The 25,009-nt window shown below is 39.3% G+C and overlaps 1 protein-coding gene across 1 annotated transcript in view; it reads left to right on the top strand.

The window, feature by feature from the left end:
* The window catches only part of ABCC4 (ATP binding cassette subfamily C member 4 (PEL blood group)), a gene marked incomplete at both ends in the record, with an annotated part of 149,712 nt that overhangs the window by 90,984 nt on the left and 33,719 nt on the right, over positions 1-25,009 (top strand). The window contains 5 exons of the mRNA XM_080612854.1: positions 15,627-15,777; positions 16,414-16,533; positions 20,160-20,270; positions 21,759-21,859; positions 24,128-24,319. Coding sequence (XP_080468980.1) covers positions 15,627-15,777; positions 16,414-16,533; positions 20,160-20,270; positions 21,759-21,859; positions 24,128-24,319 — 675 coding nt within the window. The remainder of the gene's footprint in view (positions 1-15,626; positions 15,778-16,413; positions 16,534-20,159; positions 20,271-21,758; positions 21,860-24,127; positions 24,320-25,009) is intronic.

The following is a 25,009-nucleotide window of genomic DNA, read 5'->3' on the forward strand; positions in this document are numbered from 1 at the left end:
AGGTACGTGGCAAGCACAAAAATGCATCATAGACCTTGTGTATTCTGAAAATCTGTCTAGAGATTGCAAAACTGTTGCTTTGCAATAACTCCCAAAGTGGCAGCTCTCACTGCCTTTAAATTTGAATGCCATCCTTTCTTTCTTGGCTTTTAAGTGCACTAAAATATAGCACACCTACTTTGAAGAGACTGGGGGCAGGAGGGGCAGTCCTCACCAGAACAAGGCAGTCATTTTTTTAACTTATGAATTTCAGCAGTATATGAGACATGCCATGTTAGTGCAGTTGACTGTCTTTCTTGTAGAAATTACTGCTGTAGCCACAAGATTTATAAATAAAAAATAAGTCTCTTTTATGAGAACACATTTATGGCTATGTTCAACTACATGGCTGTTGAACAGGGCTCTGTGGGTAGATCTGAAGGATAGAAACTGAAAAGAAACCAAGGCTAGGTAATGCAACTGAGATTATCTTTAGTTGTTTGCTTACAGTCCAGTTCAAAGGTCATTGAAATAAAAATATGTACTTTACAGTCCGCAGCCTAAGCTTAGGCCTTGTCTTCTGTAATGGAGTGTGGCTAGCTGTAAAGTTCCATACCAGATCTCCTAAAAAATAAAAAGCAATGCTATGTTCATTTATTTAACCAAATATGGCACTCAGTATGTTTGTAAATCAGGTAGTAATTAATGTTTGTGGGTTGATTCAGATAGTCAGAAAGCTGAATGAACTTGTTTGGTGAAGATGGTGTTTGGGTTTTTTGTGAACTAACATTTTTAGTTACTTGACGTAGTACTGTTAACCTCAGTTCTGCATCTTGCTCTCTTTTTTCTGAGTTAAGGATTCGTGGCAGGTGTTTTCCTACTAAGTTACCATCTCCTCAGGTGGAGGGTCACTTGTGTGAAGGCCATCACAGTGCTTTAGAACTTTCTAAGAGGACTTAAAAATCTACTTCATGTAGGTACACGTGCTTTATTCATGTATTTGTTAGTTTAATCAGAGGGCAGGCCTGACAGCAGCCTCAAAAAGCTACCCAAATAATTGCAGAAATGCTCCCTTTACTTGTTACAAATTTGATCATCCTATGAGTAAGTCCAAAGGGAGTTAAGGAAGTCAGGGGCCATATAAGACAACTGGGATTTTGTTACTTAATTTTCTTAGGCTTCTCTGAAAATACCAGCTGATTTACTCAGTGTTATAACCAACTGTTGTTCCTCCTCCTGCCTTGAGCTCTGTGGGAGTACAAGGTTCTGTTGATGTGGACTTCACTGGTAGGTGTGGGGCTTGTAGTTTAAAATATCCTGGTTAAAATGCATAGCAATGTCTAGCTCAAAGCAGCACTAATAAAACACACTATATAAATTTGGGGAAAGGTCAGCTGAGGAACAGAATAAAAGAATTTAACAGGGAAGTATTGGGAATTAAGAATCCAATATCCTTAATAGTATTTTATGTACATTAGCCCAGATGTTCCTAAGTGGCCAGTATTTTGAATGCCCTGGTTTTGAGAACTCATGAAAATGAGGCTTATTTTTAGTCCCTGAATCTCACTTTGACTTGAGATAGATGTGCAGAGGCTTAACATCTTTAAATAGTGGTCTTCTTGGGTGATGCAGGATGAGTACCCAAACTGATAAAACTATTGGTTGAAAATTGTAAGTGTAAACTGATAGATTATATAGGACAGTGAAATACATTTCAGACTTCTTTTTGGTTTTGTTAATTATTATGATAAATTTTAAAGGCATGGTTTTCTCTCTAGTTTTTGCCCTTTTAATTCTTCAGTGATATTATTACTTCTTAACAGAGTTGATTTTCTGCTTTTGTTTCCAGTGAATTTGAGTAACTTAGTGTGATGGCCCCTTCATTTTGATTTCTTACCCTATGCTGGATTGAGGGGGGAAAAAATCATGATCTGTTTTGTTTCTGGAGAACACTGTGAACATGTGAACTATCTTGAAAAAGGGCAATGATTTATTGAGGAAAACTGAATTGCAAAACCTTTTTCCTCCCCAAAATCAACAGCTTGACTGAGCTTAAATAACTGACTTTTCATATCCTTTCATCACACACAAAGACCTAATCCTGAGACTACTTGAGCCACCAATGTAGGCTGCGACTGAGACCACCACTGAATGTGCCATTCCCTTCTCACTACACACAAAACACATTGACTGCAGCTTTATGAAGTGAAAATGCTGAAGAAAAGGAAAATGTGAAGGAGGTGTCCACAGTAATTTCTTTTTTCAAGGGAAAAAAAAAAAAAAAGAAAGGAAAATAAAAGCTGCTGCATCTGGATATTAGGAACAAAAAGTGCCTCAGACTGGAATAATAGCTTGGGTCACTTGCTTTCGTATGTGCACAAGAGTGGAACTGCCGTCCCTTGTTTCAGTACCACTGACCCCTGCATTTTATTATGTGAAGATGCCAGGGAAAGTGTGTAGAGGGAATTCCAGGATCTTTTAGTTTAACAATGACATTGTTATTTTGTGATTTCTGTGAGAGGTGGGGTTCTGGGGGGTTGTTGTGTTGTTTATTCCACTTTAGCCAGGTCTTGTATGTATGCGTGCATGTGTGAGTTTTAAGAGAGATTTCTGTTTATTTAATAGTAGCGTGTTCTGTGTGTTTGCATGGGTGCTTCTAAAATACAATCATAAATATGCTGTCAGAAAATAACAGCTGTGAGATTTGCGTGGGATCTGTGTTACATGTCAGCATATTCTCTTTAGCCTGGTACATAGAGCAGACATCTGTATCTTGGAGACACCTTTTGGTTTTGCTTCTGCTGAGTCCTGGTAGTTTTGTTTGATGGTTAGATCACAAGATTCTGCAGCTGTGCTGAGGTTAAATAAAAAATAAAATAATAAAAAGCCCCTAACAGTTGTCTGGTGGCATTTGACTACTGAAATCTCATGTAACTTTCTCTCTATGGAACTGATGTTCTAACTGCACATTCCCAAGAAGCATGCTACAGTGCATTTTGCTAGTGCATAATGAGAGACTAGTCAAAATGTAAAGAAAAATAATGTGGTATATATTTTTCATTGGTTACTTTTGAATTTTAATTCCAAAAATGTTAAAATTATTACTGTTATGAAAACTAATTTTTAGTATAGTCATTTGATATCTTCTGTATGTGCTTACATACAGAAGGTTATGCACATTGTTGTTAAATGAATGAAGTAAAAACTGTCCATCCTGCCTTCCTGGTCTTCACCATCATCCTTCTTCCCCTTCCCTCTACTTTCTCTCTCCCCAGAAAAAAGGGGGGAGGGAGGTTGAGGAGGGAGAGGAGGCTTGGTTTGCACTTGTGTCTCCCAGACCAACATGCAGGAGCTGTGAGTTTAGCACAGACACTTGTCTAAATAATGCAGTTCTTTATTGACCTTTCATTCCACTGTCCCTGAATGCCTTGATTGTTAAGTCCCAGTAGCCAATTAGTCTTGTTGATGGTGACCAGCAGTGGGGATAATCTATGCCAAAGCTATTGCTGGTCTTTATGCTGTACCTGTCATCGGTTCCTTTGAACGTAAGGATCAGTGTCTTGCATCATGCGGACTGCGTATTTACTCAGATTGATGGTATGTGCATGGGATAAAACATGTGAAGTCTAGAGTCACTGCAGATAGCTGGATTCCTGTTTATACACAGACCTTCATTTTCTAGGGAAGTCTAAAGGTCTGTTCTCACTGTAGCAGTCATGTGTAAGCAAACTGAATCCTTTCCCCCTATTTATATTTGCGTGTAGGATTTTTGTAAGAACAAGTATGCATGTCATTCTCCACATATTAAAGTCAAGGCTGTAGGTATCATTGCAGTAACAAAAATTAAATGTGTAACCTTCTTAGGTTTTGTATTTTCTTAGTATTAATAAGATTTTAAGATGCAACCCCATATCTAACATGGGAAAGCAGATAAAGTAATACTGGAAAATGGGGTTTTATTACATTTTGTCATCTTGCTTCCTTATGTTTCCGTTACCATTTTTCTGCTTTTCTTGTTTTTCTTGACTATTTTCCTTTTTTTTCCCCATACTTCTCCATTTATAAGGTAAAAGTAGATAATACTTTTGTAATTGGGCTATTCCTTCTGTTTTCTCAGTGACATGTGGAATGCTGGTGTTTTGAGTATAGTACTTGGGGAAAAAGAAAGCTAGCTTTCACCTACTGGAATTCTCTCTTCTCTGTTTCTTTTTCTAGAGCACATGAGCATTGTGAGGTGCAGCCTTCCTTGTCATTTCTCTAACATTTTAAGCAGATTGTGGCTTAGTGGTAGGAAGACAAAAATGTAGTTGTTCTTGCAGTAGTTTGGTACGTTGGATTGAAACCTGTAAATACAAATTTCAGTCAGGTTTCAGTAGTCTCTTCTCCAAATTGGCTTCTCTGTTTTCTTTTATCAGATTACTCTCAAGACATTTTCAGCTACTAAAAAGCAGGATAGTTGTGTGGAGGTCCAGTGATGTGCCCCCATTCTGTGTGGTTTGGAAATTTCTCCGCTTTTGGTTACGGTGGAGAAGTTCCAGAGAGAGACTCTATTTGTCTGGGGCTCTTTGTATCTGTTGGAAGATATTTTCTTGTTGCCTTTCTTATTCTGAAAGAGGGCCAAGAAATACTCTGATGTCAGTGAACTTATGTTATGCAGTTTTCTTCTTTTCGTTTGGGTCCATGTCTCTATATTATATTACTTCTGCTTTTGGTGCCAAAGTGGAAATTTTCTTTACTGTTATTATTATTATTAGGTACTTACCTGAGTTTCTAAGCATTATTGCAGCCTTTCTTATCTGTAGCTCAAACTGATGATTATTCTTAAGACTTCTGAAGATCATTAACATTTCTAACACTTCACAGTAGCTAGAAGTCTTCTAATTCTGCTGTCAGTCATAACAGTGTAACAGTCCTGTTCCAAATGGTGATAAGTACAAATCTAGATTGCCTTAAACTGCTGAATGCTATAGATAGGAGAATGCATGCTTACAAATTAGGATTTCACTGTTCGGCAAAAGGACTTCCAGAGATTTCACTTTTGATTCAAGGAGGGAGCAACTTGGAGGTAATTTGAATTACTAAGCGATATAGCTGGTGTGTGTGTGTGTGTGTGTGTGTTAAATCATTGATGCATATTTATGCTCAAAACAAACATGTGGAACAAGGAATTATCGTTAGCAAAAAAAAAAAGCCTGCATCTCATAGGAATGTGCTGCCAGGGTTATGTGTACATCTCATGCAGAACATAAGAACTTTTTTCTTGCTGAAACTGATGCCATGGCTGTCTGGTGAACTCTGCAGCTCATTTGAAAACTCGCAGATGAGGCACTGGAACAGGCTGCCCAAGGAACTTGTGAGTGCTTCATCCCTGGCAGTGTTAAAGGCGAGGTTGGACAGGGCTTTGAGCAACCAGGTCTAGTGGAAGGTGTCCCTGCCCATGGCAGGGAGGTTGGAACTGGGTGACCTTTAAGGTCCTTCGCAGTCCAAACCATTCTGTGATTCTGTGACTTTCTTCATCAAAAGGTAGAGGCTGCAGTATGGGTAATTTTATACAGCAAAAGATGAGAGTTCAGCTGGGAACTGAATGTCACATGTCTTTGAGAAGCTTTATAGCTGCATTACAGGATAGTTTTGTATAATTAAAAAAAAAAAATGTTCACTTTGATTGCGTTCTTGACATAGTAAAAGTTTGTGTGTTAAGAAAGGAAGGATCTTTCACAGGCTCGATAATAACTGTTCCTGCGCTGTGAAAGAACAGGATGCTGAGTGAATCCATTTTCTTCCACAATTATATCCCTAAATCTTTTTTTCTTTCTGTTTTTCTTAATTGGGTTTTGAAATCAGTCTAATGTTTAAATAAGCAGAGCTGTCTTACTGTGAAAGCAACTCGTATGCTAAAATAATGGGTTTAGATTTTCCCTTCTAAATGTGCTCACTTTAGTACCTGATGCAGTTGTCTGTCCTCCTCTTAAACATAACATTATACTGGGAAAATACCATAATACTGAGAAAAATAATTTTTCATTTTTCTCACTAATAGGAAGTCTGGATTTTGGGGTCAGACCTGGTATCAGTTACTTAACTTTGGTAAAAGTGTCTTTGTTGATGGTTCGTGTAAAGGAAAGTCTTAATGATGACTTGTGAGAAGTCTTCCTGATGGTCCGTCGAGCAAATTTGTAACAAATTACCAATAAGCATATGCTTGCCACAGTAAATAATGTTTGTTCTCCACCAAGGAAGTTTCTTTTTACTTCTTGAGATGCCACTGGGTTCGGTACTTGCAGACCATGGCTGAACAGGGTGAAATGTGAATGGTGGTGGTGAGAAGCTGGTGCTGGTTAGTTAAAATATGACTGCTGAAAGCGTCAGGCCACTGTTAAGCTTCCCGGAGCCAGGTGATCACTGAGCAGAATGTAGTACTGAAGAATTACCAGCCAGGAGTTTATTTTTACTAGGAAAGTAGTATTTTGTAGCCCTATCAGAGTGGCAAAGCTCAGGGGAAGTTAGGAAAAAAACCCAAAGACAGACTGAAAAGCATTTTTTGCATATCTGCTGTGAAAGAGTATGGCCAGAAAAGAACAGAAGGTAGTTCTGTTTTTCAGGATAGCTGGTGCTGTAGTCCTTCATTTTTCATAGTTTTTATTTTACTGGGGCAGAAGGGCCACTGTGGAACTTATGAAATATGAACATTACTTCATTCCACCTAAAAATAAATATATGAATAGTGTATTTTAAATAGCAAGAACAAATACTAAAGTGCTTAAAAGATTCTAATTGCTGTAAGACTGAAGAGCTGTGTTACTGAAGAGCTGATACTTTTTTTAACAGAAGAGCCCACAGTTCAAATGTAGAACAAAGCTTTTAAAGTTACTGAAAGACCCAGAATTGACTTCTGGCAAAACAATTAGACTTGGCTGAGCAGAAAAGGTCATGCAGTTGAAAATGAGGTATTCCTGGGGAGGATGCAGTGCTGCTCTGGCATTATGGCCATGGAGGACTAGAGGGCTGGGGCAGGAAAGTGCAAATAGCTCCGAGACAGAGTTTGCAAAACTGCGACATATGGGGCAGCAGAATCTGCGGTAAGCAAGATTCTGCCAGACATCTAGAAAAACTGGGAAAAACATGGACACAGCGTGAATGGAAAGGTGAAGATCTCATCATGAGCTGTGGAGAATCCCTCACAGGAACAGTGGACAGTATTTTAGCAAATAAGTGAATAGGTTAGACCATAAGAACACTGAATAATGTCCTGCAGGGTCACAGCAGTGGTCTGTCTAGGCCAGTGGTCTTTCTCCAGCAGTAGCAATAGGAAATGCTGTTTGGCGAGGGCATGAGAACCTGGCTGCTTTTTGTGGTCCATTCCCTGTTTGGTACTCCAGCATTCACAGTTTTGTACTGGGGGTGTCAAAACACCTATCCCTTTCCAGTTCTTTTACTACCTATTTATGATGTCATTTTGTATCAGCTTGTAAAGTCTCCTGCAATCTAATAGCCTGAAACCAGTGAGATGTTTATTGTTTTTTGTTTATTTTGTTCTATGTCTGTATGCACCTTCTGTGGGGCGGGGGTGGGGGGGAACCCAAGACGAAACAAGAATTACCGCTTGTGAGAAAAACTGCTTTTAGAAGGATTGTTAGTGGGGTAAGACCGAGGACAAATATTGGTGAATCGGCATCTGCTGATAAAGTGCTAAGCATATGAGCAAAGAACTAAGTAGAAAATAAACCATTTGTAGTAGTTCTAAAGAGAAAAGTACCCATTGTTGAATCAAATGTTTTGATTTCATCAGGGTCTCTGTTCAGGGGGGATGTCTTGGGCTTATGTAGCCTGGGAAGAGTTTTGGAAATGACTTCTAAGAGGTAGGAGGGGAGCAGAAATTGCCAAGCCATTCTTTATTTTCCTTTAAAACTATCAGTTATTTGGCAGTAGGGATTAATAGAGGAGATAAAAAAATGCATTGCTTTGGGAATCTTAAAGCAAGTGGAACAGCCAACAGAGTGGCCACACTTGGCAATGGTGGGGGATATTGGAGTCACAAACCCGCTGAATTACTACAATGGAAAGGGATGCTTTCCGCTACCTGAGAAGAAGTAATTTCTGGGAGGGTTGGGTGGTGCCAGACATTTTTCTGTACTGTTTCAGGCAGGTTCTGGCAAGAGTTGTTCAGAAAGCAAAGCATGTGTGTGTGCATGTTCTACACTCTCTGGTTAATGCTGTTTCCTCAAGCAACCATGTAAAATCGTGCTTGGCATCTGAGGTGTTCCACAGGAACATGTAACATCTTTGTCACAGTACAAAAAGCACTATAGTTTATGTGAATAGTTTGTGTGTGTCTGTGTGCTTTTTTTTTCCTTGGTAAAAGAACAGTGTCAGAATATAGCTGTAAGAATATAGGGACTGCATATATTTACAAGAGATGACAACCAACTTAGCACTGCTGAACAACAAAAAATGTGTTAACTTTTTACATGATTTATATAGGCAGATCAGAATAAAGGTTTAACTAACTTCCTACAACCTTAAGAAGAGGAACTCACACTTTTATATAGATCCTCATTGCGAAGTTGGGGCCTTGCTGCCCAAATCACTGAGAACACTTTTGTGCAGAAGTGCCTAGTGGGCACAAGGTGCAACAGAAGAAAAGCATTTGAGAAAATCAAATTAAAGTTCCTTTTCAGGTTTTTATTGCTCATAAAATAGAAAAATACATTGTCCACAGACATCCATGGGACAGTTGGCACTGTCCTTTTTTGTGTGACAGTATTGGTTTCCATGTACAGTAGGTGTATGAACAGGAACTGCAAATAGAGATGCGTAAGTAGAGGCCATATCTTTGGTTCTGCTAAAAGCTTGGTTTTTCATGGAAAAACTGTATTAGCTGCAAGTAACTTACTACCATAGCCAAAGGGCCCTGGCAACTAATTTCTTTCATGAGTGAAGATAATCCATTATAAAAAGGAAAATAACCTCTATATGATGTAGGAATGTAATACAGAGCTTTAAATGACAAGTACTTTGAGTGTCTGGCAGAATCATGAAGTCTTGGGCTTGATCTCTAAAGCATCAATATCTGGAAGTCTCAGACAACGTATGGGCTGTGAGTTTTGAGAACTTCTGTTGGGATTGAGACCTGCATAAGCTAGTTAAGCCTCTTGGCCCAGGGTGCCCAGGAGGCCTATTTCTAGCCTTTGTTGTAGACTTAAGAGATTATTGATGATAGGATGCTGTTTAAATACAACAGAATAGTGGCAGTGCCAATGTATTAAAGAAAACACCCTTTTTAATATAAGGTCACTTGTTACAGAACAATTGGACACAGTTTGCCACAAAACTCAAAACAAATATTAAGGCTTCTAACTTAATGGCAGAATGCATGCCAAGTCAATGAATGAGCATGTTGGTGGCACTAAAAACATTTGCCCTGAGGAACTAAGTATATGCTTGTTTGCTTGAAAAAACGATACAGAAAGACTATCTTAAAGAGACAAGAGCAAATAGAAGGTACTGGCATTAAGGATGTGATTGGGAATTTCAGATACATTTCTGTGATATATCTGACATGCATTCAGGCCACTTGCAGTGACATATGGATTTAGTTAGGTAACCTCTTGCCGACTAATTGCAACTAGCAGGATGCAGAAGAGGAGAGGGTGTCTTATAGGAGATAAGACAAGCTTGTTGGTTTTGAAGCTTTTAGAGCTGGCAGCATTTAGTTCCCTTTTTTCTTTCACTCAGTTTATCTGAAATTACAGTTTTCATTTCTTTCCCAGCTGTGCCTTTTTTTCCCTCTTTCAGTCCATTGGTCGTCTTGTCTTTGTACTCCTAGTTTTCTTGTGGATGCACGTTTTCCTAAAGCTGAATTAGCACTGACTGAGAGCTGCCATTCCTGTCAAAGATTGCTGTCACTGGTTGCTTCAGAAAAGAACAACATCCGAGATGTCTTTTAAATATTGGAGTTATGTGCAGCATTTCTTATCTAGTACTCCTGAGTCTTTATTGCTTTTTTTCTCAAGCCAAATCTGTTCCTGACAGTTTGAGGCAAGCAACAGTATAAACAGCCATATGTCCTTTTCTTTAACCAGTTCCAAAAGAAAACCCATAAATTTCATTAAAAATGTAGTTTAAAGACAAGACTACACGCTTCAACTCAGGCACTTTAAGTGAGTAAAACAAAGTAGAGCTGTTTATGTCCAAGGATTGCGGTACAAAGGTAAATGGTTTCTATTTGGATGTTTGCTGGGTTTTTTTGTAATCAAGGACAAAACCAGCAAAAAATGTGTAGTGTAGTTCGATATGCTGCTCTGGATGCATCTGGCCCGAGTGAAATGTTTATCACTCTGATCTGCTCATTGCAATGAAGCTTCTCCCCAGAGGAGCTTGTCCTCTGGTGTGCCAGTGTAACCAGCAGCCTGTGCAGTTGTGCTTTAACAGAGCTGCAGGACTGTCAGTCCAGACAGTCCAGTTTGTAGAAGCATGTTAGAAAATACAGTAGAGTGTTCGAGGAAAAAGAGAATGTCAGAACTGGATTAGGGATTGATTGTGCATGCAGTTACTTGGCACAGAGAACGAGGAAATAGTTTTAGTAAGGGGGAGGGGAGGAGGAGGAGGAAAGGTGATGCCAAGCAAGTATGAACAGAGTGGGGTTTTGTAGTTTCTTGACCTGGCTTTGCTTCAGACAGCACAGCCTGACTGAGAGTGCCCTGAGTTAATGAAGTCAAGGTTGCAAACTTGAAATCCAGGGTATGTGCTGTTGCTATTATTAAATCCATATGGCTTCATGTCAGTGTCCATGGGCTAATATAAGACTTGGGAGTGCATATATTGGGGTCCAAGGAGTAGGAGCTGGGGGTGGGAGCAGGATTGGTGTATTGGACTTCTGACTAAATACTGGTAAAACCAGTCATGGAACACTGCAGTTCTTGGGTGGGATTTGGCTGCAGATTCAGTCATCAAAATTCAGTTATCTCCTTGTTGGGCTTTAGATCCTTACTTTGCTGTAGTCAGAGTACATCTGCTCAATACAATTTGTGGACTCTTTTGACAGCCGTAGGGTCACCAGATATCCACTTAAAGTTTACATGAATCACTTTCTAAGCTAAACTAGGACAGGAGTTTCACTGTATAAGTCACATGTAGACTCCCATATTCAGGTTTCTGAGTCTCAAATCCCATCCCTTGGCCTCCACTTGTTCATTAGAGATCCTACCAGGTCACTGGCTGCAAGTCCAGAATAGTGTGGTTCCTATGGTCCTATATCATAGCTGTCAAACCCATGTGGATGACAGAGCACACCAGGAACTTACAGACACCCAACTGTGTTGTACCCTTTATGTGTATATTTTATGAGATGCTGAAATGCACTATAAGGTCCATTTAAAAAACAGACAGAAAACCTCCACAAAACTCCTTTTTTAGTTATGGAAGAAGATGTATCTGATTCCATGGAGCTCATTAGAGAGTTTTCGGGATACTTTCATGAGGACATAAAGGACTCTTAAGTACCCACTGGAGCAAAGTGTCAGCAGACCTGAGGGGTTCAAAATGGGGTTGTACATGAAGGCTAGATGCCTTTTTCAAAGACTTACTTCAGCCAAATTTGAAATACTGAGCTCAGGGTATAACTGAACAGAGGGGCAGTGATCTGTGGGATGGAAGGGCAGACATTCTTATGAGACACCTTGAACTCTAGGTCTTGCTTTTGCATTTTTCTGCTGTCAACTTTATTAAATGACTTCAAATGTCTTACAATTTGTCGTAAGATTTTTAACATTACATGAATGTTAACGGTTTCTGCAAACAAAGGGAAGGGCTTATAACTTTTGATACATGTAAGCTTGTGATAAATGTATAGCTTACAGCTTTTGATTTCTATGGTTTTTCGGGGTTTTGGTTTGTTTTTTGGTTGTTTGTTTTTTTTTTTTTTCTTACTGTTTCTTTAACTCGCATTAGATGGTTTTCAGTTGTGTGTTTGTGGTACAAGAACACCTTGTTCTCCTAGATCAAGACCTGTTTGAGACAGAAGCTCCAGGATATCGCTCAGCGCTTATAAGAATGAGGAATATGTAGGTCATCAGAAGATAAAGGGAAAACACACGTTTCACAACCGAATGTGCTGATCAGAGCATTCACTTCCCCAGAGGTTATAGAAGGGTATGCTTCCTCCAGTAAGACAGGAGATTTCCTGAGGAAAATCAATACCAGAGTGACTGACCAAAGCATGAGGGAAATCGCTTGGCATTTTTTCCAGCAAGAGGAAGACTTCAACAGAAACAGCACACCTGTTTTTTTGTACTCTAGGGTATGTGCAGTCTGTGAGTCGGAGAGGATAGTTTCTCCAGGGAAACAAAAGCAAATTTGAAGGTGGACAATCTGGCTCCATTGGGAAGCAAATTAGGTTTCTCCATCCAGGTCTTTTCAGTCTCAGTACTGTGTGCATCTGTTGTCTTTTGTGTAAGATGGCCTTGGTTCCAATACTGTGCAGATATCAAATGTAATTAATTGGCTCCCTTTTAAAAAAGCTTTGGCTATTAGTTTCTGCACAGTCATTACAGAAGACTTGTAAAGGTGGAGATTAAGAAATACAGTAAAAGGTGCTGATTCTGTAGGCTGTATGTCTTTTATGTAGGGAATTTTTGCCTGCTTAGCCTTTGGATGCAACTTTTAATTGTAAGCTGATTCTGCTGGACAAGGTCTAGATGCCCAGTCCTGAGCTTTTCTTGCTGTGCAGACCAAACACCTAGCTCACTGCTTGTCTCCAGAGAGAAGAGCAGTCAGACTACTCATGTTATCATTATCATCAGCCTGCTGATTACCTTGGGTCCTCCAGCTTGCGCACGGGGAACCTGCTGGCAGCTGGGGCAGTCTCCAACTGAAGAGGTTAGCTGTCTCTTGTGAAACTCGGGAGCTAGAACCTTTACCTTACCTCACACCGTAACTACATGACTACAGTCTGCAAATGGTTGTGTCTGGCTTTCAGACTACTTCATTAAGAGTTAATTTGTATGCACGTTTGGTTTTCAAAAAAAACAACACACATGACTGATCCACCCTATCATAAATTTTTATAATGATAAGGTGGTGCGGGCTCATCTAAAATTCCTTCCAAAGGCGGTGTCAGATTTTTACTTTAGTCATCCTAACCATCTTTTCCTTCCCTGTATTTTTGCCGTAGCAAGGCTTTGTTTACGTGAGCTGGATCCTAATAGTTCTACTCCCACTTCCATCCCCACCAGCTTTTTGCAACATATTGTAGATTATCCTTACTAAAAGTTCAGATTGGCTTCTTTATTTTTTGTTAAGGAGCATTTATTCTTCTTGAATTCTTCTCCTTAAAGCACCTTCCTCAACGCTTCACTTCAGGTTTGCGGCTGATGGTATAAGGAGTCAGAAGTAATTCAGTGTGACTGTCTAGGATGTAATGGAGGGAGAAGGGGAAGGCAGCAGGTGTATAAATCTGACTGGGGAGTAAGTTGTCAGAAGGAAGGAACGGACTTCAGTCTCCGTTTGCTGGTGAGGATGGAGGTGAGGGAGTCTTTAGAAATTAGCTAGTGTGTGGATGGTTGACAGGCTTGGCAGAAACAACAGCTAGGGAAAACAGTGGTCTAGACAGGAGAAAATTTGGAGGAGGTCAGGAATCGTTATTTCCTTTCTCCTCATCCCACAGTAAAAATTCAGTATGTTTACAAGGTTTTAAGGAGCACAGGAGAAGTAGAAGGTAGAAAAGGGCTGACAGCAGTGCTAGTGAGGAGTCAGGGTGCTTTGTTTTGCTTTGTGCTGACATAAGCATGTGCATAATTGATGCAAGTGAAATACCATGCACTCTTGCTGCTACCTTACCTCCTCATTATGAAATCTAGGTAAAATGTTCACAATCTACTGCATTTATCTAGAAGGTCAGACAGCATGATGCCATCAGCACCTTAACCCACAGATGAGTAGTATAGTGGTAATGCAGCTTCCTTGAGAGCTCCTACCCTGTACCTACTCTATAGCTGCTTTCCATGACAGATTTATGAGACCCTATAATGTGCGTTCAGGATCTATGAAATGCAGGGCTTTACACTGATAAATCCTCTATCATGAGACAAGATCTTGCCTAGAGCCAAAGACTAAATTGTGCCGACTCATGCAGTCGTAATGTGTAAGGTGTGCGGGTTTGCTGTTTTATCAGGTGAAACTAGGGTAAAGTCAAAGAAGCCTCAAGAAGACTAAAAGAAACAGATGTAGGGGAAAGAGTTGTGCCCTGGTTTGGCTTTAGAACATGGGGAGGGGAGGGGGGTGAGGGTGGCTACCAGAAGCACAACAGGAAATGCAGTGTTTCACAGGCGCTACCATTGAAAGTTTTTGGAAGTCCAGGTAGCTCTCTGATATCTGACCTTAGCTGACATATAGCTTAACTTCTCCAACTTGATGCACAGAGGAAGGGATGGAAGCCTTTTTGCTGTAATGCATGCATTCTTGGGACCCAGTGGCCACTAACGAATTTTTGGGATCCAGAAATCAGGTGACCACAAAATTCAGCTGGAATCTTACTTGTACGTCGAAAGGGATGGTGAAGAAGGTGGCTCCTCTAGAGTCCATAAAATACAGACCTTTTAGAAAATATTGTCATTTCTAGGGAATTTGTTAATGAAAATCATACAGAAACTTAGTGTTGAGCTAAAATTTCAGTTGGGTGGTGTTTGTACAAGGCGAGTTTTTTTATGTATGGTGGAGTTTTCCCCTCCCTTCTTCTTTTAAGGAGCAAAAGGCCGCATGCACCCTGATTTCAGTGTGGCGTACGTACATACATACACAGCTGGTGTTCTGAAAGAAATCTGTGTGCAGATAATGCTTTTCGTAGTGTATTCAAACTGGAAGTTGGATGTGAAGTGGTCTGCAGGGAATGGAAGATTTAATTCAGGAGGCTGGGCCAGGATCCACTGTCCTAAGCCACAAAGCTTCATTCCACATTGTATCTAGTTTTCTAAGAGTAAATTCAGGTTCACCCCAGCCTGAATCTCATATGCTAAAGTAAACCTGTCAAAACTAGCGTCTTGTGACGCTTCTTGCAGTGTTTAACATTTTCTTATTTGTAACATTTCCCAATGCTGGCCTTTGGGATGAAAAAGCTCACTTTCTCTGATACTGGGTTTTCTTTCTAAATGGGACATAGTTTTTTATACGCAAGTTACAAGTCTGTGTTGAAAGCTCTTCCAACTGTCAGGTCTTTCAACTGAAAGTCAGTCTTTGAACAGTTTCTTTCTACCTGGAGTGAAAAGCATATCCCTGATTCACTGGATAGCTTGGGTCCATTAAAGATTAGTTGCCCATTAATCATCTATTACTTTGTTACAGCGGTCACAGAATAGTCCACAAAGACACACGCTAATGTTCAGTCAACCGGTTTTGTAAGGATGTTTCTTAAAAAACAAGTAATGTGGAAGAAAACCATAAACTGCACAATCAGTCAGATTTGGTATTACTGTAAATTCTTCAAGTTGCTTAAAAATAGATGTCGCTTATATGTTATACAATGCATCAGCTCTTAAATTTGGTAGTTATGTTTAAATATTTAAGTGTTTCAATAGTGTTACATAGTTTTATACTTGTTCTAAATTAAGTTCTTCTGGCAAAGAGTTTTTTATTTTGTTTCTATTGTGCTGCAGACTCTCCTACAGATTTTTGGTGTGGTGGCTGTGGCTGTGGCAGTGATTCCTTGGATACTCATCCCCTTAATTCCACTATTTATTCTTTTCATTTTTCTTCGACGATATTTCTTAGACACTTCAAGAGATATTAAACGTCTAGAATCCACAAGTATGTAGTTTGGCGGGACATAATGTTAGCTCGAAGCCTGATTATTATTATGTGAAATGCTAGTATTTTATAGACAATCCATCAAGGATTTTTTTCTTTTCTATGCAAATAACTTCCTTATTGCTTTGGTTCAACTAGTGAATTACATGCTTAGCTCCTGTTTTGCATAATGATAAACTTTGGGTATGTCAGTTTTACTATCTGTAAGTTAAGCTAGTTCAGAACATGCTAAGTTGCTGGTCATTCAGACCTTGCATGCACAGACTAATGGTGTTTCTGACCTAATCTGGCTCTTGTGCTTGACTGTAGCTTCACTATGATATGAAATATTAAGCATTATGAATAACAAACATGGGTGCCTCGTATCATTAATAAACCTCAAAGAGTTTCTTCAGTGACAGCTATTGTTAAAAACGTAAGACATTTTTGTATAAATTAATATGCCTGTCTGTCTGACTGGTCCTAATTGAGTAAGAGGACTATGGTTAAAAATAGTGCATATTTATTCTAAGAGGATGCAGTACAGTAACTTGTGTGGTTAAATACAAAGTAGTAGGATTAAAGATTAGTGTGGTACAAAAAGAATTAAATGTTGTCCTTCAGCTATTGCTAAGTTATTCTTATTTCCCTTTATAGCTAGAAGTCCAGTGTTCTCCCACTTGTCATCATCCCTCCAGGGACTTTGGACTATTCGGGCTTTGAAAGCAGAGGAAAGATTTCAAAAATTATTTGATGCACACCAAGACCTCCACTCAGGTTTGTGATGAATTGACATGAAAAATCAAATCTTCGCTCTGTAGGAGGGAAATATCTTACGCCCTCAGCAACATGTGTGTAATGTGCATTAAACTCAGTAGGAGCTGTGCATTTGTCTCTTCAGGGTAAAATTTCTCTATTAGAACAAAAACATTCCTATCTGTCTAGATTTTGAGAGTTTACTTTGGCCTGTAATACGATTTGAGATAGCCACGCGCATGTTTTAACAATGTCTAAGATAAACAATTTAAAGTATGCCTGATAAGAATATTTAAAGAATAATTTTTGACATTTTCTTGGATTCCATCTTTAAAAAGAGAGGGGGTAGGGTGAAGGAACAAGCTCTATTGTGAAGCATTTAATACTAAGTAGAGTGCTAGGAATAGGCAGAGATGATTATTATTAATCATCTTGGAAAAGTTTCATAAATCTCACTTCTTTTTTACTTTGAGGAGATTTCAGGGCTCAAATCTAATATATGGTATTAACATGACTAGAAGGCGTAAAATATTAATATTCTGCAAGCATAACTTATACAATTGAGGTTTGCATTGTGATTCTTTGCCTTCTGTCAATGAGATGTTCTCTCTTATAGTGTTTTTCAAGATGCAGCAGAATTAAAGTTTGCAATAGTGTGTTTCTTAACTAAGATCTTGTATTTCCTTTGTCATAAGACATACAAGTATGTTCTGTGGCTTTTTTAAAATTTACAGACTTCTAAGGTTTCAAACCAGAGCAGTTGATCTTTTCTGAAGAACAGCTTACCACAGGCTGTAGAATTGCACACACTGAGCTCTGTGTAGAGCCCAGTAAGTTGCTATTGGGGGAGCGTATCTTCTGGGGAGTCACCCCTAGCTTTGCATTCCCCATTTCTTATTATCTTCACGTCACTAGTTATCTGACCAAAGCAATGTTACAGCAGCTGATAGCGAGGGAACACAAAGTTGTTTCTTAAGCTTTTTAGTAAAAGACATCTTTAGTCAATAAACTGTGTATAAAAGCTTCACTATAAAACTGTAACCTTTAGAAGAAATATTTTCTTGTATTTTAAGGTCAGATCTAAGGAACACAAATGCACTGTTTTCCGATCGATTTTATGCATCTCTCTAATAAAACTGTCAGTATCTCCCCTCCTGGGCAGTTCAGGAACCTGCTTTTGAGATCAAGCTTCTGTGCGTACAGTTGCATTCTTTTGTCTACCTACTTGCTTCATCTTGGTGTCTTTTTCCACCAGAGTATTTGAGGTATAATAGGTTGTTTAGCATGTATGTAGTTTTTGGTCCTTTGAGGGATTGAGCCAGCAGTGTGCCTCGGTAGAAAAGGCAGCCAGCAACATCTGTGCTGAATTAACAGGACCACAGCCAGTGGAAGGAGGAAAGTGATTATCCCCCTCAGCACTTGTTAGCCCACATCTGGAATACTGCATCCAGTTTTGGACTCCGAGATGCAGGAGACACTCTAACAAACTGAAGTGTGTTCAGTGGAGGGGCCATTAAGATGGTCAGGGACTAACAGGAGACATCTCCCTATGAGGAGAGACTGAGGAAACTGGGTTTGTTTAACTCACAGAAGAGAAGGCTTACAGAGGATTTAATAGCTGCTGTCCTATACCTGCAAGGATGTTACCAAAAAGATAGGCTTTTCACAGTGGTGCATGGTGGGAGGAGCAACAAAATGGCATATAACTGTCCATAGACCATATAAAATGTCTTGTTTAATGAAACCAGCTCCTAAACATGTGGTTGGGCATATGCAGCCAGAGTTGGTGTAGATTTGACTAAGAGGTTACCAACTCTGGACCTTACCCATCTCTCGTCATCCTCTCTTTCTTGTCATCCTCAGCTGTCCTCCAGAACTTACATGGAGTTCCACTGGCTGATTTGAGCAGTCCATTATCTGGTTATCCAAAATGATCCGGCTTAAAATCAGACTTACCTCTTCCATTTATATGTAAAAGGAAGATTACTTTACTTTGAATCTTTCCCAGCGCTGGGCTGAGAAACATTGAAAGAGTGGAAATAGCGCTGATCTTTAGCATGGAGTGTACAACAAGCAGTTGTAGAGTCATAGAGTGTCTTGGGTTTGAAGATCATCTCGTTCCAACCCGCCCACCACAGGCAGGGACATCTTCCACTAGACCAGGGTGCTCAAAGCCATGTCCAGCGTGGCCTTGAACACTGCCAGGGATGGGGCAGCCACAGCTTCTCTGGACAACCTGTGCCAGTGTCTCACCACCCGCACAGTACAGAACTTCCTGTTAATATCTAATCTACATTTATCCTCTTTTAAAGCCATTCCCCCTTGTCCTGTCACTACATGCCCTTGTGTAAAGTCCCTCTCCAGATTTCTTGTAGGGCCCCTTTAGGTACTGTAAGGTGGCTGTAAGGTCTCCCCTAGCCTGTCTCCATAGGAAAGGTGCTCCAGCCCTCTGATCATCTTCATGGTCCTCCTCTGGACTTGCTCCAACGGGTCCACATCCTTCTTGTGTTGTTGGCCCCAGAGTTGTACACAGCACTGCAGGTGGGCTGGATGTAGCCTGGTCATTTTACCATTTGGCTTTTTGCAAACCAACACCCCCAAGTCTTCTCAGGGCTGCTCTCAATCCATTCTCTGCCCAGCCTGTATTTGGGATTGCCCTGACCAGGGTGCAGGGCCTTGTGCTTGGCCTTGTTAAGCCTCATGAGGTTCACACTGGCCCTTCTTCTCAAGCATGTCAATGCCCCTTCCCTCCAGTGTGTCAACTGCACCACAGAGCTTGGCTTTGTTGGCAAACTTGCTGAGGGTGGACTCAGTCCTACTGTCCATGGCGCCAACATGAACAATAAAGAAAGGGTTGGAATGGTAACCTTCTGCTGTGACTAAGTAGCAGCTGGAACAGTTCATCCAATTGCAGCCTAAGCAATAAATAATGCCGTATTTTGTTATGGCTACTTCTGGTCTTGGCCCTGAATCAAACATTTTGCCTTCTATATTGCAGTGTCTTTTCCTGCTATCCCCTGTATCTTGTACTGTAGCATGTTTGTCTGAACTGGAATTTAGCACCAAATTTGGACACCTGGATGTGAGTGCGCAGTGGGGATGTCCACCTGTGAGCTTCACCGAGAGTGAATACATGCATTTAGTCACTTGCATAGCTCTGTAGCTCCTCTGGCTGTATAGAGTAGCTCTTACGGGAGCTTAACCAGCTGCAGCTGCCTTCTAAACACTTGGCTCTGACAGTTGTGTTGTGATATGTTTTAGCTAAAAGCCTGTGGACGGTAGTGCAGCTACACCAAATGTAGTTGTACTTCTGCTTTTGTATAAGGTTCCTGAATCCACTAGAGTTTAAAAAAAGGCTTCCACTGCAAATAAATGGACCATACTTCAGGCTGTAAGTTTTTTCTCCTTATTACTGTATGTTCTACTAGCTGTGGTTGCTATTGTGATTGCTAATAGTGTGAAAACTAGATGAGGCCATTTCAGGAAAACTGGACAATATTCTGATCACCATCAGTCCATGGTGATCATGCACTTGAAGATGGCAATGTTGGAGGGTTTTTAACAACTTATATTAACATTACTGATAATTATACAGCTCAGTTTTCTAATAATCCGCTGGTTTTATGTCTTTGTAAAATACACTTTAGAGGCCTGGTTTCTATTTTTGACAACCTCGAGATGGTTTGCTGTACGTCTGGATGCCATCTGTGCCATTTTTGTAATAGTGGTTGCTTTTGGTTCCGTGGTTCTCGCCAAAAGTAAGTACAGATGTTAGCAAAAGTTCACCCAGTAATTACCATGTATAGTAATGTCTAATTCTTTCTCATAAATTGCTGTTTCTAATTGTTTAAGGGCTGTAATTAAGTTAAATATTTATTTCTAGATCATGATCTCTTCCTCGGTCTGGGGCACTGGGGCTGTGTCTGCTTCCCTGCAAATACTGGAGGCAGTTCAGACATCTTCCGGGGTTAGGCATACATGTGCCATCACCCCCAATGTGCAAACAAACTAGCAGATCTGTAGTCTTCACTTCTGAGATTCAGACCAATAAGAACACATAAATCTTCTTCCGCACCTTTGGTTTGGTTTATTTTTTTTTGGAACGGGGCACCTACAAGCCTTTGCTTTATGTACTGAAACACCTATGGAGCTGCTTCTTAACAACTTTCTTCCTTTCTACACATGGCACAGTAGGCCAAAAGGCAAGCTAAAATTTCTAGGGATACTCTTATGATATCTTGGTTCAGCAGGATGGGCCAGTTCCAGAAAGAAAATTGCCTGGTAATAATACATTTTATATTCACTGTCACTCATGAACTGCCATTAGTGTATGCATCATCCAGGATATAATTGGGCTAGATGTACTAGAATGAAGATAGTCATCTAAAATATGAAGGAAGAAGTAATTATCTTGGACATGAAAATTAGTGCTAATTTGCTGGTTTTGTTTCTTTTCTTTTTCCTTTGGATAAGTTCTGTAAATGCATGTGTGTTTTAGAATTTGACTACTCTGTGCTGCTCAACACTGAAAATCTTAAACTGAGTTTGATGTTATTAGAATGCAAAAAGACAAGTCAAAACAATGGTCCCAAATTTTTTCTTTGCCTCTGAATAAGGAGTAGCTCTCTTGAAGTCAATAGAGCTGTGCCAGAATAAAGTTCAAGTAAGTCAGAGGACAACCATGCTTAATATTGGGCCAGACAGAATTCATTTGTTTCGCGAGAGTAGACCCACTGAACACCATGAATGCTTATATAAACAAGGGAAGAAGTATTCTGTCCTGTTATTTTATCTGATCACTTACAAGAGTGCAAAGTGATGTAAAAATGTTTGTAACTTTGAAATAATTTTACACTAATTTTTTGCTTAAATTTAGGGGCTGATCTAATTCTCTTAGAAAAAAAGTGAAAAGTTACTAATGTTCAGCCAGGTAGGGGCGACTGTAACAAGCTGCGTAAGTATGGTCTTGAGACTGAACCTCATTTTTTAGATAAAATGACAGGCCAAGGAGAATTGCGACAATCTTTTCAAATGCAGACAATTTCTAAAACGTACCTAAAAAAATGCAGGAAGTAGCTGTTCTGCCTGGAGCTACTCATTGCGCAGATGGCAAGTATGGTGTAACCAAACAGAATCCTGGTTGTGATGCTTCCACCATGTAAGCAACCTCATGAAAGTGAAGTTAACTAGGATTTTGTGTAATTACCAGTGTATTGATTTGATTCTCTTCTTTCCTTGTTGTGCAGCTTTGAATGCGGGGCAGGTTGGTTTGGCGCTGTCCTATGCAATCACCCTCATGGGAACATTCCAGTGGGGTGTTAGACAAAGTGCTGAAGTTGAAAACCTGGTAATGTTTATTTCTTCCTTTTCACCTCTTGGTTCCTTTTCATGGTTGTGACATGAGGCCTTAAGGGTGGGATTCTTCTTAATTATCTTAGAACATTAATACCTTAGCAAGCAATTGGAGCACCACTTACAGTCCATAAAAAAAATAGCCTCTTCAGGCGTGTAATTTGTCTGGGTGATTTTGAATGTCTGTTGAGATGAGTTGCACCTAGTGAGTTTCCCTCTGTGTTCATATTAAGGGAGGTTTTATAATCTCCCTTTACAACAGCAGAACTAGAGACTGTCTAGTTACAGTGTAGACAATTGCATGACGACTTGCTAAAATTACAAGAAATAAGTCCCTTTCTATAAATAACATTTTACATTTAATTTTTCTTTTAGATTTTGGGGTTTAAATGTATTAAAAATTTATTTATATCCCTCATGGCATTTTTAGGGTCCTGTTAATTCATTGTAAATTCAGAACTCTTAATTTGTTGTTAGTTAACAAATACTTGGAACTGTTTATATTCTTCTGAGAGGACTGTGTGTTTTCCAAACTTTAGCAAGTAAAATGCCCTCCACCAATTTACACTATTTACTAGCATGTTTCAGTTGCCTATTTACTTTCTTAAGTTAATATGTAAAAAGACTAAAAAAAGAACATACTAAGTATAAACTGGAGGGGTTTTGTGTTGCTTTGACAACTCAAGTTTACTTGTGATTATTATTTGCTGACCATAGTCTAGGAAATACATGTAGTCCTTTTGTAGAAGTTACAAAGCCATGTTTAATAACAGATAAAATTCATAATAATGATAGATTGTATTTTTTGTTGTCTAGCACATTGCTTCTTCAGAGCATTTGTCAGACATGAATAAATTAGTGGTGACAGACTTTGTTGAGAAATGGGAAGAAAGCTTTTGGTTTTTTCTTACCAGTTGGAAAGTTTTGGAAGTGTCAATCTCTGGGACTCTCTTATGAAGTGAGTTACTCTCTTGGAGGCTGTGATTCAGAAATGCTTTGAAGGAGAAAGGCTTGCCATTCACTAAGCTGACTTTGATGTGGACTGATGATCATTATATGGAGCTGTGATTAGCAATAACTTCTTTCACAGGTGGACATCCACCAAAACCCCCTTGTTATTTAAGTCTGATTACATTTGGGGGAGGCAAGAACATTACCTCTCTGTTCTACTCTGTCATTCCTTCCTTACGTGCTTTTCCTTGAAGTTTATTTTGTAGAGTGGAAAGGGTAGATGGCAACAAGGTCAGAGAACTTGCTCCTTGGTGACCTCTGCCTTTAAAGCCACTCCAGGCAAGATATGCCTACTGAATATCTTTATGATGATTCTTTTTTTTCAGTATCCATCTGTGGGTGGATGCCATTAAAGACAGTTAGTAGTATTGAGAAGTTGTATGGATGAGGATGCACATCAGGGCCTAAACAGAACTTTTATTATTTTCCCAATGGGAAAAAAATGTCTAGATAGCTCAACTTCTGTTTCTCTTCCTTCCTGCAAGATTAGAGGCATCAGCAAATCATAGAATCAGAATAGTTAGGGTTGGAAAGGACCTTATGATCATCTAGTTATTGTAGTTTTTTTTTGTATCTGGCATGAAATACATGGGAGAATAAGTTTTATTGCATATAAGTCACTAACAATATGGTGACAGCTGTCTTGGATTGTGGAGTTGCTTGTGACAGATATTTAGAAGATTTTCTAGGAGTGAGCACAGTGGTGATGGTGAGGACAAAAATGGGATGATGAAGCCAGTAACTTGATTCTAGTAGCTATTGTGCGTCTGCATATAGCTTATACAGCATGTAGCTTATACAGTTTCATTTCTAGCCTTTGTTTTCCCAGCACATAATAAAATGGTGTCATCTTGGTCAAGATTGACAGACAACTCATAGCTTGGATTTCATAATACTTGTGGGTGTACTTAGATTTATAACTAGTCCCACTGGTTAGACATGAATGCTTATGTATGGATTTATGCATCATGATAGATCTGGGTCTGTAGTAGGCCATGAGATGCATTCTTTCCACTTTTTCAGTTGTATAAAGTAAGCATAGGATGCTACCAAATAATCTTATCTGTGATAAAAAAAACAAAACCCTCTGTAATAATTTGCATTGAATCTTTATAGTAAAAAATATGCACAAACATAATTACATGCATGTAATATTTGAAATATATGCAATAACCTGAAATTTATGTAATATCTGAATATATGAAATATATTGTATAATTTATGAAATATATGTCTTCTTTCCTCCCCTTAGATGATATCAGCAGAAAGAGTAATGGAATACACAGAACTTGAAAAAGAAGCTCCTTGGGAAACCAACAAGCGTCCACCACCTGAATGGCCAAGCCAAGGAATGATAGCATTTGAAAATGTTAACTTCACTTACAGTCTGGATGGACCTTTGGTGTTAAGACATTTGTGTGTTTTAATTAAACCAAAAGAAAAGGTATGTATGTGGCTGTCTGTAGGCATGCACAGAAATTAAGCAAAGATGATAAACTGACACGAGGCTGTGTTATAAAAATGCATTATAAAATACATGGATGTTAGGAAATTTGTAAGTGTTCTTTTAAAGAATAAGCCTTAGTCGTATTTAAAAACAAAAGTTGGAGCCTACTTATTTCCTGTAAGTGTAGCATGCATGCATCTGGGAGCATGACATTTCTGTGTGTCAAAAAAAAAAATAAAATTAAGCATATTTGATAATGTACTAAAAAATATGGGTTTCCTTGGGAAGTGGCAGACATTCAAAACATGGACTAAGGCCGAAATGTTTGTTCAAATCCAAAGTAAATGGAGCTGTGGAAATCATGGATTCAGTAGAGGGAACATAAATGGAACAAAGGATGTCAGCAGACAAAGGTGAGCAGAGACAATTGAAAATAAGGAATGTACATGCTCTTGCACAGAGCCCCAGATGGAAGAGAGAAGAAAGAAATAGAAATCGGTTGTATAACTTTAAAATTGGCGATTTTATTTCAGTTCCTTTCGGCTACCAATCCAATTAGTTGTTGCCATTAATTAGATTGGTAGCCGAAAGAAACATAGAAATAAAACTCTTCTTCCTCTGCAAATTTGACTCTTCCTCCCCGATTTTGACACTATCGCAATTGAAAGAGTGCTGCAGGGAAGGTCT

Source organism: Psittacula echo (genome assembly GCF_963264785.1).
Source record: "Psittacula echo genome assembly, chromosome: 3".
Taxonomy (NCBI): domain Eukaryota; kingdom Metazoa; phylum Chordata; class Aves; order Psittaciformes; family Psittacidae; genus Psittacula; species Psittacula echo.